Raw genomic sequence first — 19,440 nt, 5'->3', positions numbered from 1 at the left:
TCTTTCATTCAATCCTCTATGCAGTTTACAGGCAACCGATGAAATACAATCTTTAAAAGTATTATTGTTCAGAATATCTTTGATCTCTGATGGCAAAGGAAAGAATGCCTGGACAATTGAAAGTTTGAGCAGAATGTTATTTAGGGCAGTGAATGGAAACCAAGGTCTCTGTGGCAGCTGTTCCAGTTGCCAATGACTGGGGCTGAGCTGGGGTGACATTACCTGCCTTAGGCTCACAATTCTTAAAATCACTATCTTCAGTTCTAAAAGTGAAGTGAGGTTATGTTTTGGTTGCTTTTTGTCCATGGAGCTGTTAGGGCACATGCAGTGTTAATGTATTCAGTGTGTTTTCCGCTTAAAAACTGTTCATTAAAATTAAGCTGTGAAAGTCTTCCAACTGAGTCTGCAGCAAAAGTGGGTTGCAAAACCTATCCTATAAACTTTTTAAGTATTTAACTTTTTTTCTTAAGAGGAAGAGGCTACAAAACACTTCTAGGAAGCAGCTGAGCTTTTGAATCTAAGGGTATTTATTATATATTTAAGATATTTTGTCAGGCTAGCAAATAGCCATTTCCCCAGTGGTCTGTTATAAGCAAGAGTTACCCCCAGGGCATACAGACAAGATCCTGTTTTCTGTCCTCAGTTTAGGAAGCTAATCTGCCTCTCTACAACGTGCACAGGGCTTTTGGCCAAGTACTTTCTCAGAATGAGACAAAGAATTGTCTTGCAGTGAAGCTAGTGCTGTGGCCGCACAATGCTTCTGAGAGCTAATGGCAGGGAAGCTTCTCCTGACATTCACAACATTAATGGGGAGAATATGTAACTGAAATGTAACTTGAAGTGTAAAGAAATGATTTAATGTTGAATGTGATCCGTTAAGCTCTTGGTCAACCTATATTTTCTGAGTATATACCTGAAAATTAGTGTGCTGATTGTAAAAGTACTAATGACAACTAATGTCTATGATCTTTAAGCTCTCTTATTACCTTGTGTTTCTGTGTACATGTCTACCTTGAAAATTCAGGGCTATGAAGTATATATTTATGTGCAGATATTTAAATAAAACATCATTTTGCTCATTTTTTCTTCTCTTTAGGGGCTTCACAAAGGTCAGAGTTCACATTTGGCAGGTCCTAATAGTGAACGACCTCTCTCTTCCACTGGGCCTTCCCAGCATCTCCAGGCAGCTGGCACTGGTATTCAGAATCAGAATGGACACCCTACCATGCCTAGCAATTCAGTAACACAGGGGGCTGCTCTCAATCACCTCCCCTCTCACACTGCTACCTCAGGTGGACAACAAGGCATTACCTTAACCAAAGAGAGCAAGCCTTCAGGAAACACATCAGCAGTGCCTGACACAAACAGGCATTCTGGAGAGACACCTAACAGCACTGCCAGTGTAGAAGGACTTCCTAATCATGTCCATCAGGTGACGGCAGATGCTGTTTCTAGCCCCAGCCATGGAGATTCTAAGTCACCAGGTTTACTTAGTTCAGACAATCCTCAGCTCTCTGCCTTGTTGATGGGAAAAGCCAATAACAATGTGGGTACTGGAACCTGTGACAAAGTCAATAACATTCATCCAACTATTCATACGAAGACTGAGAATTCTGTTGCCTCCTCACCATCTTCAGCCATTTCCACAGCAACACCTTCTCCAAAATCTACTGAACAGACTACCACAAACAGTGTTACCAGCCTTAACAGCCCTCATAGTGGACATGCAGTTAATGGAGATACACTGGAGGACTCTCAGAGCCCCATAAAAACCGACCCTCCTCTTATTGGTCACAAGCGTAATTCCCAGATCATACCATCAATGTCGGTATCTATTTATCCCAGTTCCACAGAGGTCCTAAAAGCATGCAGGTAAGTTCTCAGTGTCCTTTAATAAAAATAACATAGCATTTCATATTCTTTTTGATCAGATAAGAAATTAATGAGGTTATTTAACAGAATGTAAGCATCAAACTGTGAACTAGTAAGCCAATAATTAATTTGCTTTGTCTTTTATGTAGAAACACATCTTATAAGAATAACAGTGTTCAGAGCAAAGAACGTGTCAGCTGTGTGTTTTAAAAATGTAGCTTATGAAAAGCATACTTGACAATAACTTCTGAAAATTATTTTGCTATATATGTTATCAAAGAATTTTAAATCTGAGAGTTTGAACTTGGATTGGAACAGCTTTCTTTAATAGGTTTGTATCATAGACAGTAAGACCAGGATCCCAGCTGTAGGGAGTGACGATATTAGCACAAGGAGGCTTTTCACTTTTTTTTCCTTCAAACAAAGTGCCTGTACTGTACAGTGAGGGGGGGGGGGGAATATTTGATCCCCTGCTGAATTTGCCCGTTTGCCCTCTGACGAAGAAATGACCAGACCATAATTTTAATGGTAGGTCTATTGTATCTGTGAGAGACAGAATAACAACAGGAAACCCCCCAGAAACCCAGAAGACAAAAGTCAGAGATTGATGTGCATTATAATGAGTGAAATAAGTATTTGATCCCTTTGCAAAAGATGACGTAGTACTTGGTGGCAAAACCCTTGTTGGCAATTACAGAGGTCAGACGTTTCTTGTAGGTGGCCACCAGGTTTGCACACATCTCAGGAGGTATTTTGTCCCACTCCTCTTTGCAGATCCTCTCCAAGTCAGTAAGATTTCGAGGCTGATGTGTAGCTACTCGAACCTTCAGCTCCCTCCACAGATTTTCGATGGGATTAAGGTCTGGAGACTGGCTAGGCCACTCCAGGACCTTAATGTGCTTCTTCTGGAGCCACTCCTTTGTTGCCTTGGCCGTGTGTTTTGGGTCATTGTCATGCTGGAATACCCATCCTCGACCCATTTTCAATTCCCTGGCTGAGGGAAGGAGGTGGTCACCCAAGATTTGACGATACATGGTCCCGCCCATCGTCCCTTCGATGCGGTGAAGGTGTCCTGTCCCCTTAGCACAAAAACACCCCCAAAGCATAATATGTCCCCCTCCATGTTTGACGGTGGGGATGGTGTTCTTGGGGTCATAGACAGCATTCCTCCTCCTCCAAACACTGCGAGTTGAGTTGATGCCAAAGAGCTCAATTTTGGTCTCATCTGACCACAACACTTTCACCCAGTTCTCCTCTGGGTCATTTAGATGTGCATTGTCAAACTGCAGATGGGCCTGTACATGAGCAAACTGCAGATGGGCCTGTACATGAGCAAGGGGACCTTGCGGGCTCTGCAATATCTCAGTCCTTCACAGCGTAGTGTGTTATCAACTGTTTTCATGGTGACTATGGTCCCAGCTGCCCTGAGATCATTGACAAGTTTCCCCCGTGTAGCTCTGGGCTGCTCCGTCACCGTTCTCATGATCATTGCAACTCCACGAGATGAGATCTTGTATGGAGCCCCAGACCGAGGGAGGTTGACAGGGTTAGGGTTGTCACCTTCTCACCAAGCTGCTTGGCAATAGTAGCCCAGTCCAGCCTTGTGCAGGTCTACAATCTTGTCCCTGACATCCTTGGACAGCTTATTGGTCTTGGTCATGGTGGCTAGTTTGGAATCTGATGGATTGATTGCTTCTGTCGACAGCAGAACCCTAAACCTAATCTGGCTGGTTGATAGGGGATCAAATACTTATTTCACTCATTATAATGCACATCAATCTCTGACTTTTGTCTTCTGGGTTTCTGGGGGTTTTCCTGTTGTTATTCTGTCTCTCACAGCTACAATAAACCTACCATTAAAATTATGGACTGGCCATTTCTTCGTCAGAGGGCAAACGGGCAAATTTAGCAGGGGATCAAATACTTTTTCCCCTCACTGTATATCATACTGTTTTTGAAACTTAAGGAAGTTTCATAAGCATAATATAAATGTTTCATAAATGCAATATAAATGAGACAGAGTTGGCAGGAACAGCTGTTAAAAGGAAAGTTGTACTGGATCAAAAGTTCTATTGGGTGTTTGCAAGGCCTGGGATAATTCTTATATTTTGATCCTAGTTTGCATGCACATAATAATGACTCAGATGTCTTCTATGTACATGGTCCTGTTAACCAGAATTATATTATGAAAACAACCATATTGAAATCATTCTATCACCTCTCTTAACAGCTGCAAATAGACAGAATGCTCTATATTTGTAAAGCTTGTGGAGGTCCTGGGGAGCAGCTAGTATGCTAAATAATAAATGGAAATCTGTTGTGCCTTTGCCTTTTCCCTGTGTTCTCTCCCAGCTGGCACTTTGGAAACTGTGGAGGAAAGGATTGCTACAGAAGCATGTTAGCACAGGTTTCATAAGGGAAGAGCGCATTGAGAGAAGGAAAGGGACAGAGACTAAGAACATAGGATGGATGCAGGGAGGTTCAACTAGAAGGCAGAAAAGGGATTGTTTGAAAAGGTTTACCAGCACTGGCAGATGTATGCATTTTGACTATGGGCTGTATTTTTATATGCAAGCAGACTGATTTTACCCCAGCCAAAGAAAAAAACATTTCAGAGTACAAGGCAATAATGGAATGCTCAGTTCCTTGCTAAACACCAGCTGCCCCTCCTTAGACAAATTATAATATATATTATAATGGACAAAACTATATAAAATAGCAAGGGAAAGGGGGTAAGAATTAGTGCAGATAAAGTATAAAGACATTACAGGGCTTCTAATGCTTTATAATACCAAGATGTAGGCTTGGTTACTCTGGGGGAAATATGGTTTATTTTTATTAATTTCATCATGTTGTAATCATTATAAAATAGCAAACATTTGTTTCTATTCATTTGCCAGTTGTGGTGTTCTCACTTCAAGAGTCTTAACCTAGTTAATCTGTACTCATTTGGAAGGTGGTCCATTGCATGATGCTTATCTCTGGCTTTCTCTGGACTTCCTCATGCTCTGCTATATTATTGAAATTACCAGAACTGAACAGTCTTGAGGTGAATGGCTGTTTTCAGTCAGTGATTATTTTAGGAATTGTATGTTTTATGTAAACATGTTTTTACCCATTTAAATGACTGAAGACCAATGAACTAATTTCTGTGATTTGGTAACAATCACTTTGGGATCTTTCTTAAATATCAACTACTGAATTAAGAGTCTGTGTTGAGTGTATAAATACATATTGTTCAATACTGTATTTACAATGTAAAACCTCTTGATTATATTATAAGTGCTTTATTACTGATCTACTTCATAACAAGAAATTGTAAATAATGGTAAACTGTCTACAACCAGTTGAATGTAGTTTTAGCCAAGGTTCCAACCCACGCAGAAAGATGGCCCATATAAAGCTGGGTCTTCTTTGGTAGTGTTCTCTGCAGAAGCTCTCACCCTTGAATAATCATGCTGCTCTTTGGCTTAAAAATGGCTTGCCTCTTCAGAAGTGTGATCTGCTGCACAGGAAGGAAGGTTTCAACTGCACAAATAGTGCCATTATCAAAATTACTTTTGTGGGAGTCATGTTCCCTGTTTATAACACAGAAATTTAGCTGAGCTGCATTTCAGGTACAACAAAGTCAGCAGGGCAAATAATTAAAATATTAACAGTATCAAGATCCCTCACTGGCTTTCAACACCATTAAAATATTGCCCATTTAAATGGTCAGTTGATTGCCTGTTTTCTTGTCCATGGCCACATATTCCATAAAATCAAGAAGGTCAATTTGAAGGTGGAACGCTACTCTTGATTGCATCTCATTTAGAAACAGGCAACTCTTTTATAAAGCGGCTTCCTTCTTCCCCTCTCAAGTCACATGGCTTTTCCTATGGGTTCAGCTGCTGTAATCTTTCAGGAGAAAGTCATTATAGTTATATGGTTGCCAGCTGTCTACAATCTTTGTTGAAGTTGGTGACTGCATTTTGTAGTATAGTATACATTTAAACACTGTAATGCTGATTCTTGAATATTTTGACTACATATGACATAATTGCCCACAAACTAGGGCTACCACTGTTGCATTTGCTGTGTGAAGGCAGCTCTTTATCTGATCTAGCATGCTTGTAAAGCTTGTAAAAGGTAGTGGATTATTGCATCCTTCAAAAGATAGTTTTTTCATGTTATGTTTGTTGTTCTTTTTAAAGGTGTTTTAGATGCTTTGTTGTTTGATTAGTCCATTGACCTGGTGTCCTTGTTTAACCATTAAATACAAACTCTAATCCTTCATTAATTGCTAATGTATTAATAGTGGGAATTTTCCTGTCATGTTCTTATTTTTCTGGTTAACATTTTGATACAGCTTGTCTGGAAGAAAGAAATTATTGTAGTCCCAAGTTTGAAAAGATGATTCATTTTTTGGTATAAAAACAGTTGTAGATATGACCCAAGTGTCATATCTACATTAAAAATTTCTTGTACTATAGCAGCCAAATGCAATAGGCTAACTTTAAATTTGTTTCTTTGTAAATAGTAAATTATGTGAATAACTATATTCTGATTCAGAAAGCAGGAGCCGGAGATGCAGTACTTTCCTGCCTTTCCCTTGAATCCTTCAAAAAAAAGCTGAGGCTGGTGGTTGGGTGAAGAAAAAGCCACATCTGGTTCTTATAAGGCTTAGTTCATCCTCTAAAGCAGGGGTGTCAAACATAAGGCCTGCGAGCCGGATCCAAGCCCCCGAGGGCTTTTCTCTGGCCTGCGAGCCGAGGCAGCCAGCCCCCACTCCCTTTATGGGTTTCCTAGGGCCACAGTGGCCCCACTCAGCAAACGAGTGATCCTCCCCTTTCCCCGTCCAGCCCCGCTCACCCAGCCAGCAACCTCCCCCCGTCATTTCCAGGCGCAGTGAGGCCCTTTGGGCCTGCGCACACACACCCCTCTCCCTGTTCCTTTCCCAGCACAACGAGGCCCCTCAGGCCTCCTGTGCTCACCCACACCCTCTCCCCATTCTTTTCCTGGCACAGCAAGGCCCCTTGGGCCTCCTGCACACACACACACACCGCCCCCAGTACCTTTCTGGGCACAGCGAGGCCCCTCAGACTTCCTGCGCATGCACACACCCTTCCTGGGTGCAGTGAGACCACTCGGGCCTCCTGCTCACCCACCCAGCAACCCCCGTTCCTTTCTGCGCACAGCAGGGCCACAATGCCCCGTGAGCCCAGCCAACGACCCTCCCCGTCCCTCTTTGTCTTTTTCTCCCTCTTCCTCTCTTTCGTTCTCTTTCTTTCTTTCTTTCTTTCTTTCTTTCTTTCTTTCTTTCTTTCTTTCTTTCTTTCTTTTTATCCCTGTTTCTTTCTTTCTTCCATTCTTTACATCTTTATCTCTCCCTTTCTCTCATATCTGTTGCATTCTTTCTGTCTCTCTTTCTTTCTCCCTCTCTCTTTCTACCTGCCTTTCTGGACACCACTACCCCGTCCAGATCTGAGCTGGTGAGCCCACTGCGAGCTCGCCATCCAAGGCAGCCACTCCGCCCCCCCAGTCCAGATCTGGGCTGGCGAGTCAGCTGTGGGCTCACCAGCCAAGGCAGCCCCCCCCCCCAGTTTAAAACTGAATGCCAGGTACTGGAGATACTAACTTTATAGAAAGCACAGCAAAGCCAATTAATGATATATTTTTTACTTTAAATACAAACATACTTAAAACAATAACAATAAGACTGTTAAATAAAATAGTGTAAGAATGTTATTGTTGTAAACTTGTTTGTGTTTTAAATAAAAAACAATATCTTCAATTGACTTTGCCTGGCATTACATTTTATGGTATGTAAGTATGTATGTATGTATTTATTTATTTGGTACACATAGCCGGCCTGACTAAGAGATATTTATGATTTATTCAGCCCTCCTCACAAATGAGTTTGACACCCCTGCTCTAGAGCAAGGGTCCCCAACCCTTTGAGCCCGTGGGCACCTTTGGAATTCTGAGAGGAGTTGGTGAGCACCACCCCAGATGGGTGCCATAGGAGGTGGAGCCAAATGTGATACCTCCCTTCTCACTTTGGAAAATAATCACAAAAGGGGAAGGACGGGAGAAAGAGAAGGAGAAGGAAAAAGCATGAAGGTGGAATAGACCCATACACTCACTAAAGAAAGCCCGGGTACTCACCACTCTTCCTGATTCTTCAGTGCCGCTGCTTTCGTTTGAATGAGGGCAGCAAATAACAAGCCCTGCCTTACAGTGGCCCCTTTCACTTTCTGAAAAGCTGGGTGGGTGCCAGGAAAAGTACTGGTGGGCACCTTGGCACCCATGGGCAGCATGTTGGAGAACCCTGCTCTACAGGGTCCCTACACTGCAGTTAGTGATATCAGTGCTGTCCTAGAATTAGCACATGAGAAAAAGCTGTAGAGTTTTGCATTGGGTTCCATATCCCACTTTTATATTTAGCCATTTCCTCGGAGTGATACATGAATGAAGAGCTTTATACTTAGTAATGTATAGTTGGCTTGTTCAGATGAGTGTTTTTTACATAGTGTATATTAGCAACTAACTTCTGATAACCTTATATATTGTTGATATACTGTACCCTGACTGTCATATTTTGTAATGTTTTAACTACTTGTGGGGATTTTCTAAAATTGAAGAGAAATAGATGGCAAAAAAGTGGGGCTGATTTAATCATGGTGGACATGCCTCCATGTTTGTTGCCATCTTGTAAAATGTTCCCTGTTTCTTTTAATCAGTTTTCAGCAAGGTTATTATTTAATCTTCCTTCATTACAAATTGCCGTCTGCTTTTTCTCTCAGTATATTTGTTTAGCCTAGGGAATATTAGATAGAAGACTCAGATTTATTTCTCAGAGTCATAGAAACTTTAAAGTATATCATTCAGTTTCTTGAATTGGGGGGAGAGGAGGTTAATACTGTGTTTATGACTGAAATAGATTGACCACACCATCTTGGTTTTTTCAGCAGAAGTGACCATTGTGTACACTCATCCTTCTGCACCTTTAAGACTAGGAAAGAGAAAAGAGAGCATGCAGTTCCTGTATACAGGATTTTAATTGTACTTTTTGTTTGTATGCCACAATTTAAAAGTGCATAAGAGAATAAAGTGGTAAAAGGAGATAAGTTGATGTTGATGTTTGTTCTCCTGAAAACAATTACTTGCCTCTAGTGAGCAGGTGACTGGGAAGTTGCAACTTCAATTAGCCAAGCAGTCTCGTCCTTTGGACTCCAGAGATTTTGCAGGAATACAGAGCATTTTAGCGAAAACAATGTGGATATCAGTTTCAGCTCTGTGACTAAATACTAATTCTTCTACCTGCACCTGAATAAAAAACTGCTCGGGCATTTTTTTAGAAATTGAATGTAAGAGAGAATATTCACCACCTTTCTACCAGTCTTTGCCTTAGTCTTCTTCACCATTAAAACCAGGAATAATACAAGAGGATTTTAATACAAGAGGATTTTAGATGTTAAGCATCCTTCTTTGCATAGGTAGAGAAATTTGATAGGACCCATGGTATGCATCTAAGGTACATAATAAGCCATTCCATAGAAGTACCCTAGAACTCCTTATTCTTGAAATCAATTGTGTGTTAATGAAAATGTTGTGAATTCTGCAAAGAAAAACAGTAATTTAAGAAATTAAATTTTAACAGTAATTAAAAAATGCCCAGGCTAGCCTGATCTCTTCAGATCTCAGAAGCTAAGCAGGGTCAGCCCTGGTTAGTATTTGGATGGGAGACCACCAAGGAATACCAGGGTTGCTGTGCAGAGGAAGGCACTGGCAAACCACCTCTGTTAGTCTCTTGCCATGAAAACCCCCCAAAAGGGGTCGCCATAAGTCGGCTGCGACTTGACGGCACTTTACACACACACAAGAAAGTAATCTTAGTAAATATTAAAAATTATTGATTCAAATATACTGTGCTTTCCTGTGCTGGGTAATCAGTTTACTTGAACATCTTTTATGCATAGGAATGCATGGTTGGTAGACTTGTGTGTGTTCACTGGCATTTGTATACTCTTGCTTATTTTTAGGAATCTTGGTAAAAATGGCCTATCTAGCAGTAGCATTTTACTGGATAAATGTCCTCCTCCAAGACCACCACCACCTCCACATCCTCCCCTGCCAAAGGACAAACTAAATCCACCTACACCTAGTATTTATGTAAGTACCAATTGCATGGTTGCAATGAACGAGCTGGGGCCTTTGGGGGGGGGGGAGTTTTACAAGCAATATTTTTCTAAAAATAAATTCTGGGTGTGATCCAGAGATCTACTTTTGATGTGTATGAGGCTTGTAACACTTTTTCTTTTGCAAAGTAGCTTTGCAAAGTGCTTTTGTTCTGGAACATTACCATCATCCTCAATGGATTGTAGTTCCTTTTTCAGGAAGCCCCATGGGAGTGCAAGATTATCACACTGAAGAAAGTGTGTGTTAATATTTTATATTTACCAATTATATACTTGTTGGCTTCTGTGACTGCATAGTCATTTAAATGTAAAAATTGTCATACAGGTATATCTGAAACTTTTAAAATGTATTTATTATTTCTAAAGCGCCTTAAAACCCATGTTCGGGGAATGTACATTTTGAAAGACTGTACAGTTGTTTTATGGTTTCTGTAATTTTTTGCTCTCTAAATTGTTTTGCTTTACAAATGAGCTGTATAGAGCAGTTTTTCAGTGTGCCTCTTGAAATTGAGAGAAGGGATTTTTTCTTTTATGTGAATTAGTTTGGTTATAGTACTTCTAATACAGGGGTGGGGAACGTCAGGCCTGGGGGCCGTTTAAGGCCCGCAGAATCATTTGGTCTGGCCCTTCGTGGGTCCTGGCAGATTTCTAGCTCAAAAGGATCTAAGACTGGCGATCCACCCCCTCCCACGGACAGGAATAGCCTCTATTCAAGGCGGATGTGAGTTTGTTTTGCCGAGAAAAGGAAACTTTTTTCCCCCTTGCAGAATGGAACTGCTAGGACCGCCCAAGACACTGTGTTAACCCTTTCCCATCCAGACCATGCAGAAACGTATTCCCTCTGTACTACAAGAGGGCTGGGGGTGGAAGTGGCGACAATGGAGGGGTTAAATTTTTAAGTTGATAATTTTGTATGGCCCGCGAATGATGTTATAAATATCCAAATGGCCCTTGGCGAAAAAAAGGTTCCCCACCCCTGTTCTAATACAATATATCAGTTTAAAAATAAGTCTTAGATTGAATAATTTATAGTGGAAAATAGAATTAAAACATGCAATAAATACAACTCAAAAGTATGGTTCATGAACAGTTAAGAGGCTGCTCAGTTTAATGGTTGCAAGCATTTGTGGGTTCCAATAGTAGACAACAAAACAGAATCTAGAAGTATCAAATAGTAAAATATCTTCAGCACTGAGTATTTGTACAAATTTATTGTGATGTAATAATTTACAGTATTGTAACTTGAAAAGTAGCAGAAGTCATAATTGGATTGTAATGTTGGTGATGGAGCTGATCCAGTTCTTAATGTTATTTATTTTCTTTGATACTATAAAGTTTAAATTTGCCATATTTCTTATATCACGTTTTACTCTTGTAGTTGGAAAATAAGCGTGACGCTTTCTTCCCACCTTTACACCAGTTTTGTACAAATCCCAACAATCCTGTAACTGTAATACGTGGCCTTGCTGGAGCTCTTAAACTAGGTAAGGTTGATTAAATATTCAAAGTAGATATTTTCTTTAGAGAAAGCATCTAGAAGAGCTGGAACCTTTTTAAGCTTTTGCAACTCAATTGTTCCCTATGTGTATTTTCATATTGTAGGCTTCCCCTTAATTTTCCTAATTTCAACCACCCAACAGTTCCTTCTGATCTCCAGCACTGTATATTTACAAATTTGATTGTAATACAGTTCAGAATGGGGTTGTACAAATGGATATTGCCAGCCTGATACAATGTCTAATGTTTCCTGGCTTGGATCAGCAGTATCTAATACCACAAAATGCTTTTCCAATTCCAATATTTTTCTCCCAATAAATATTGGAAATGTCTACCACCCATTATGTAGCGCCCCCCCCCCAGCTGTTCAGCGGCATATCTGCCCTTTCAATTTTAAAGGCCCATTGTTTTCAATGGGAAGACCTGGCCTTCTGGAGTCTTCTCCCTTGCTGCTTCTGCTTTGAGGAAGGGAGCCCACAGCTGGGCTGGCTACCATCCCAGCCATTGAATATAAAGTTTAAAAGGCCATTATTGTGGACATTGAAAATAATGAACATTTAAAGTTTCAAGGGCTGATGTGCTGTGGACCAGCTGTGGGCCAGGGACTCTTCCTCTCCCTCTCCGTTCTTGGTTCCTGTGGAGGGGAGGAAGCTTTTGCCAAATTATACTTTTGTATGGGAAAGTCAGGAAGGGCAATTTGGGGACTATTGTTCCAATATTTCCAGAATAATAACAATACCCCTGATATTTAACAAAAACAATAACAATGCCCTTCTTGACCTTCTAATATTGAATTAAGATGATAATTGTGCAAGTGCACCCTCATAATTCAGAGGTTTTTTTTCCTTTGCTTTTCTGTTGACATCTATAAAGAATAGACCATGTTAGGATTTTAAGAAGCTTAGATTTTTTTTAAAGATATTATCAGACGTTTGTTGAGTTTCCCAAAACAATGTGTCTGGAAACCTAAACACACACACACATATATATATGTATATATATGTGTGTGTTATGACAACTTTTGTTTCAGTTGAGGAGCATTTATGTGACTGTGTGATATTTTCATGCATAGATCTTAAAGATAAAACTGATACCTCTATACTTTTAGATTGCTTAGACATTGATGTTTGCTGTACATTGGGCCCAAGGGCATGGTTGAATGGCACATGATACAGTAACCTTACTGAAGCTAAGCAGGCATGTGTCTGGTCTGTGCCTGGATAGAATTCCTATATATCCTATAGGAATCCTATATATGCACTTAGAATTACATAACAGAAAAATATAATTTATAACCTGCACTCAAGAGACTTATCGTTAAGTATACTTGTGTTTCCAGATCTGGGACTCTTCTCAACTAAAACATTGGCAGAAGCTAATAATGAACACTTAGTAGAAGTAAGGACACAGCTGTTGCAACCATTGGATGAAAACTGGGACCCTACTGGAACAAAGAAAATATGGCGTTGTGAAAGCAGTAAATCTCAAACGACTATTGCTAAATATGCACAATACCAGGCTTCCTCATTCCAGGAATCATTAAAGGTAAGTAAGCTATTGTAATTTTATTTATTGGTTTGGAGGCTTACTAATCTTCTGTTAAAAATTTGACTCTTGATTATTGGTTTAGATCAAACACAAGTTAACATTTAAACAAGTCTGCTCTGGTAGAGTAGGTTTTTGAGATATGGTGGGTTATTTTAGTGAAATATTATTATCAGACAAAACTACAGGTTGAGTATCCCTTATCCAGAAATCCAAAATCCGGGTTGATCCAAAATCTGAAAGTTTTTTGAGTTGGACTGCCGGGAGCTACCCACACCAGTCTGACAGGCTACAGGAGAGACCAAAAGCAACAGGAGGCAGGCCCCCCCCCCCCCAGCCAAGGATGGCCAGCAGCCATGGAACATCCCTCTTCAAGCCAGGGCTTTGGGAGAAGGAGAAAGGGCAAGGGTGCGTGTAAAGTCACCCTTGCCACCTATCAGCTGAGTCCTCAGATGATCAGTGTTGGGCGGTCGTGGGCAGGGTGAGGCAGGTGGACGGGGCCCACATGTGAGCCTTACAGAGGGTGAAGCCGGGAAGGAGGCCGAGGAGAGCTGAAGCTGGAGCAGGCAGCAGCGGAGGAGAGAGAGAGAGACTAACGCCAGTGGCCTGACAGGCAAGCTCACTGTGTGTTTTTTAAATACTTGTAATCCAAAATTCCAAAAATCCCTTATCCAAAATGCTTCTGGTCCCAAGCATTTAAGATAAGGGATATTCAGCCTGTATTTGAAAATGTTGCTCCTGGGAGTGGAAAATTATGCTTGTGGTTGTATTCCTTTCTGTAAGAAAATGTGGATGTAGATGCTGACTTTTACCTAGTTAGAAGGATGAAAATTATGGTTTCAAATTCAAATTTTCAAATTCAAATACCTTTATTGGCATAGTACAATTTGCAGTATATAAAAGGATAAAAGTTAAGAAAAATAAAATTAATATAAATCATTCCTTAGTGTTGTGGCTCTACTTTCGACTAGATTCCCATTGGTTGACTGCTATTGTCAGAAATTTTGCTGCATTTTTGGTTATCTCAGGATCCTTATCAGCTAATAGTTCGTGAAGTATTTTCTTGTTATTTGAGGAGAAGTTCGAAACTATAGGTTTTATGAGGTTTCCTCTTGGGGAATCATAAAGATGGCAGTCCAGAAGAATATGAGATGGAGTCAGGACATCCTACGCCACATCTGCAGACTCTTTCTGCGTAAGGTGTTTTCAGGAATCTGCCACGGAGGATCACCTAGCTTGCATAAAGACTTTCCTGAGCTTAGGACTAGGGCTGTCAATTCGGTTCGGTCCGAACTGAAAATCAACCAAATTTCCCCTGATTCGGTGATTTTCTGTTCGGACGGATCCGAACTCAAAACTGGCGGGCAACTGGGGGGGGCCGAATTCAGCGAGTTCGGGAGTTCGCGAATAAATTCGGCAAATTCGGCCCCCCTTCAGGGGAGCCCGCTGAAAGGCGCAGGCTGCCCTTTAAACTGATCTGAGCCTCCCAGCTGGGAGGCGCAGGTCAGTTTAAAGGGCAGCCCGCCCCCCTTCAGCGGGCTCCGCTGGAGAGGCGCGGGCTGCCCTTTAAACTGACCTGCGCCTCCCAGCTGGGAGGCTCAGATCAGTTTAAAGGGCAGCCCGAGCCTCTCCAGCAGAGCCCGCTGAAGGGGGGCGGGCTGCCCTTTAAACTCATCTGAGCCTCCCAGCTGGGAGGCGCAGATGAGTTTAAATGACAGCCCACGCCTCTCCAGCAGAGCCCGCTGAAGGGGGGCGGGCTGTCATTTAAACTCATCTGCGCCTCCCGGCCAGGAGGCACAGATGAGTTTAAAGGGCAGCCCGCCCCCCTTCAGCGGAGCCCGCTGAAGGGGGGCGGGCTGCCCTTTAAACTCATCTGAGCCTCCCAGCTGGGAGGCGCAGATGAGTTTAAATGACAGCCCGCGCCTCTCCAGCGGAGCCCGCTGAAGGGGGGCGGGCTGTCATTTAAACTCATCTGCGCCTCCCGGCCGGGAGGTGCAGATGAGTTTAAAGGGCAGCCCGCCCCCCTTCAGCGGAGCCCGCTGAAGGGGGGCGGGCTGCCCTTTAAACTCATCTGAGCCTCCCAGCCGGGAGGCGCAGATGAGTTTAAATGACAGCCCGCCCCCCTTCAGCGGGCTCTGTTGGAGAGGCGCGGGCTGCCCTTTAAACTGACCTGCGCCTCCCAGCTGGGAGGCTCAGATCAGTTTAAAGGGCAGCCCAAGCCTCTCCAGCGGAGCCCGCTGAAGGGGGGCGGGCTGCCCTTTAAACTGATCTGCGCCTCCCAGCTGGGAGGCTCAGATCAGTTTAAAGGGCCCCCGCGCCCCTTCAGGGAATCCCTCTGAAGGCGTGCTGGGGCCGAATTTTCCCCCGAACTCCGGATCCCCCCGCATTACCGGGGATCCGAAGCAGGGGAGTTCGGACTTCGGCACGTACCGAACCCACAAGGGTCTAATTCGGCCGAATCCGAACTGTACCGAATTTTGTTTTTTTTTAACAGCCCTACTTAGGACTGTCAAGACGGTCCAGGTAGTTTAAACAGAAATTAGGTGGGAGTCCAAAGTATTGAGGTGAGCAAATTGGCGGCGTTAAAGGAAATTTGCTCTGGAACTCGTGATCAGCTAGTCTTTGTTTTATTAGCCTTAGGATATAGCTCTCACTGGACAGAAGCAGAGAGTCCAGGTCGATGCCTATCTGGGCAATTTTCTTTTTTATCTTGATTGTTCATTCAGAACATTCAGTCCAGTAGGGGTCTTCTAGTAGATATTTTAACAGGGTAGATTCCCCCGCATGGTAATGGATCTGGAGCCAAAATTTTATGGCAGATGACCAGGCCCTAGTTGTTACTAGTTTTTGATTTGTTTCGGATCAGATAGTGAGATAAGAGACACAATTTGGGAGCCCTACAAGACGTCTGAGAAAACGGCCTTGGATCTGTTCCACTTCATCTGAGTAGGCATGAATCCAAATTGGCACAGCGTATAGCAGTTGTGACAATACTTTCAGATTAAAGACTTGTAGTGCTGCTGGGATTTGTTGGTTCCCTTGATGATAGAAGAATCTTAGTATGGCCTGTGCCGAACATCTGGCTTGGTTCACTGCGCGTGTTTTATGCTGTGTCCAGCTTGTTATAGTTGAAAGTCAGACTTTGAAACTCCTGACCTGTTCTAAAGTGGTTCTGCCGACTTTCCAATTATAATGTCTCCAGGATTTGGCAAAGACCATAATCTTTGATTTTTCTGCATTGATGGTGAGCCCATTTTGTTGGCAATAGGCAGTGAAGGCCAGGAGATATCTTTTAAGGCCAATTAGAGTCCTGGCCAAGATTACGGTGGCTGCATACAGTAGCAGGGGAGTTAGATGATTGTTCAAATTAGGCAGATGACCTTCTACTTTGTCAAGAGCTGTAGCTAGGTCATTGATGAATAAAGAGATGAGGGGCAAGACACAGCCTTGCCTCACGCCTCTTTTGACTGCGAATTTTGTTGTTAGGTCACCAATAGTGTTGAATTTAACCTGACAAGTTGTCTCAGTGAACAGGCGGCGTATTAGTGCAAGGAGTCGTTGATCTAATCTCAGGTTTTCCAATTTCTGCCATAGGAGGTCTTTGGGAATTGTGTCGAAGGCTCCTTTTAGGTCAATAAAGGCCACAAAAAGCTTCCCCCTTTCTGCTCTCATGTATTTTTCGGCTAATGACATTAGAATGAGACAATGGTCCAGAGTTATTTTTCCAGGTCCGAATCCAATTTGCTCACAGCACAGGATGGCTTGGGAAGTTATCCAGTGATTCAGTTTCTTCTCAAGGTGTTTGCCATATTGCTTCCCAATAACTGATAGTAAACTGATCGGGCGAAAGTTTTCCAGTAAGTCTGGCACACCTTTTTTTAATATGGTTTAAAAATCAGCTACTACATGCTGTTTTCCATTAGATTAATGCTATATCATTTGAAACCTCTGTAATTTTTTGCTGTATTGAAGATGATGTCTTAAGTTGAAAATTTTCTTCCTTTAACACAATTTATTGTTTTAATATTGTACAAAAACTATATGGGTGTGTTTGATTTTGGTTCCAAGTACTAATAGTTTTGGAACATGAATTATCCAGAGAGTTCAGAAGAGGTATATAAGTCTACTGATCTCTGAGGGTGAAACATCTGTGACAAATACAGTGTGAAGCAATCTTTGCTCAATACAAGCTCTAGCCACACGTTGTGTGAAATAAAGAAGAAATCTTAGATCATTGTTTGCATTAGAGATCAAGATAAAAGACTGAAATGAACAACATCTGCTGGGAGAGCCTAGCCTAGAATTGCATTTAGAAAAACCTAATGAGCTATAAGAGTGGCAACAAAAAAGGAATGATTTGAGCTGTTTGGGTGGGTAAATTCTGAGCTCTTAGTAGTACTTGGTTGGGCTGATCAGGGATACAAATGGGATTTTTCTAGATCGTCAATGGTGATGGGGGGAATGGGATAATAAACTGAAGATTTCCAGCTGCTAGTTGGGGAAAGGAGCCAGCACGATATTCTCCCAGATCATTCCAACGCTATTGCAGGGTGGGGGCTGCAGGGAGCATTAAAACACTCTTATTCTAAGGGCCAGAAGGTAAGCTAGAAAAATAACAGAATTGACCCAAGACTTTTGGGAAATTAGAAATTGTGGTGCATGTCTGAAGATTCACTTATTCATGTAATGCAGTAGAGAAGTGTTCGATACGTGTGAATAATGTTAGGACAAACTTGAAAAGGGATATTTTTAAAAGATGAGCTGATATTATATCTGTTTATATGAATATGGGAAATAATAGCAAATACAGGCATCCTAAATAGTGATTATCACAAACTGTGAAATGTTAAAATTATAAAATATACCGTATTTTTCGCTCCATAGGACGCACCTGACCATAAGACGCAACTAGTTTTTAGAGGAGGAAAACAAGAAAAAATCTTGTTTTCCTCCTCTAAAAACTTGTCTTATGGAGTGAATGCCGGCTGGGCATGTGCGTGTCGGAACGGCGCGAGCCGGCGCACGAGTCCAGCCGGCTCTGTGCGGCCCCGCCCACCTCCCAGCTGGCCATCGGGGCGGGGAACGCCGGCTCGTGCCGTCCCGATGCACATGCACCCAGCCGACGCTGTGCGCCCCGCTCGCCTCCCAGCTGGCCGTCGGGGTGGGGAACGCCGACTCGTGCCGTCCCAACGCGCACGCGCCCAGCCGGCTTTGTGCGGCCCCGCCCGCCTCCCAGCTGACCATTGGGGAGGGAAACGCCGGCTCACGCCGTCCTGACACGCACGCGCCCAGCCGGCATTCACTCCATAAGACGCACAGACATTTCTCCTCACTTTTGAGGAAGAAAAAGTGCGTGTTATGGAGCGAAAAATACGGTAAGTACTAAATGCATCCAATGAAATTAGAAGTAATGGGTAGGAAAATAGTACCCTATAATCAGTCAGTGTCATATGTGAATCACAAAGATTAACATATTTTGAAGTATTGTACACAGTAATGCCTTTAAAAGGGAATGTAAGATCTGATGAGTGTGACAAGATATCTTTGGAAGGCTATTTATTAATTTAGAAAAAATATATATCATATCCTTATAATATATGATTATAAGATTACATTTAACTTTTGCAGGAAGAAAATGAGAAAAAAAGTCACCATAAGGACCATTCAGATAATGAATCCACATCTTCTGATAAGTGAGTTGATACAATTTAATGTTGGACTGGTTTTGAAAGGATTTTTTGAAGAAACTAGTTCTTTCTATAGTCCTGTTCTTACCTTTTCCCTAGACTTTACTTCCTTTTTTATCTTCTCTAAAGTGGACTTATCAGTGCTAGATTTATCAATAGGTGTGTATAAACTGTTATCATTCATGTCAAAATTAAAATCCTGATTAAATGGCAGGTCTCCTCTGAAGAAATAGGCTGTAGAAAGACCAAGAAATAAAAATATAGTTCTTCTCTGAAAATCAGACTGTTTATGCTCGTCAGAGGAAGCTTACCTTTTAGTTTCACTTATCATTGCAAGATGGTTTTGGTTTTTGTAACTGCGAGTAGCAGATTGTTTAAAAGAAGTTAAATACACAAGCAAAGAACAATGAAAGTTTGCAGGATAGTATTTTGGTTTGTAACGCGTTCTGTATCCATTCTCTTGTACTTGCACCCCCATTTTGGGATGATCGCGCACCCACTAGTTTGGCTGATACCCTATTTGACAGTCGCAGACGGGAGCTGATTTTTCAATTATTGGGTCACCTTTTTGTTGACCCAATCATGACTGTTCAGCAGGTTGCTTCACTATGTACCTACCTAACTATGCTGTACGGCACAGTTGGCTTTTCGCACATGAG

General features: G+C 42.1%; 1 protein-coding gene across 5 annotated transcripts in view; it reads left to right on the top strand.

The window, feature by feature from the left end:
• KDM6A (lysine demethylase 6A) overlaps positions 1–19,440 on the top strand; it is a 334,756-nt gene that overhangs the window by 252,421 nt on the left and 62,895 nt on the right. For all 5 annotated transcript variants that reach the window (XM_056858360.1, XM_056858359.1, XM_056858358.1 and 2 more), the window contains 5 exons: positions 1,097–1,872; positions 9,897–10,026; positions 11,431–11,536; positions 12,889–13,094; positions 18,723–18,787. In XM_056858360.1, the coding sequence (XP_056714338.1) occupies positions 1,097–1,872; positions 9,897–10,026; positions 11,431–11,536; positions 12,889–13,094; positions 18,723–18,787 (1,283 nt within the window). The remainder of the gene's footprint in view (positions 1–1,096; positions 1,873–9,896; positions 10,027–11,430; positions 11,537–12,888; positions 13,095–18,722; positions 18,788–19,440) is intronic.

The sequence above is a fragment of the Euleptes europaea genome, chromosome 12 (genome assembly GCF_029931775.1).
Source record: "Euleptes europaea isolate rEulEur1 chromosome 12, rEulEur1.hap1, whole genome shotgun sequence".
Lineage (NCBI taxonomy): Eukaryota > Metazoa > Chordata > Lepidosauria > Squamata > Sphaerodactylidae > Euleptes > Euleptes europaea.
The sequence above is the reverse complement of the archived record's forward strand: the minus strand, read 5'-3'. Positions and strand labels throughout refer to the sequence as shown.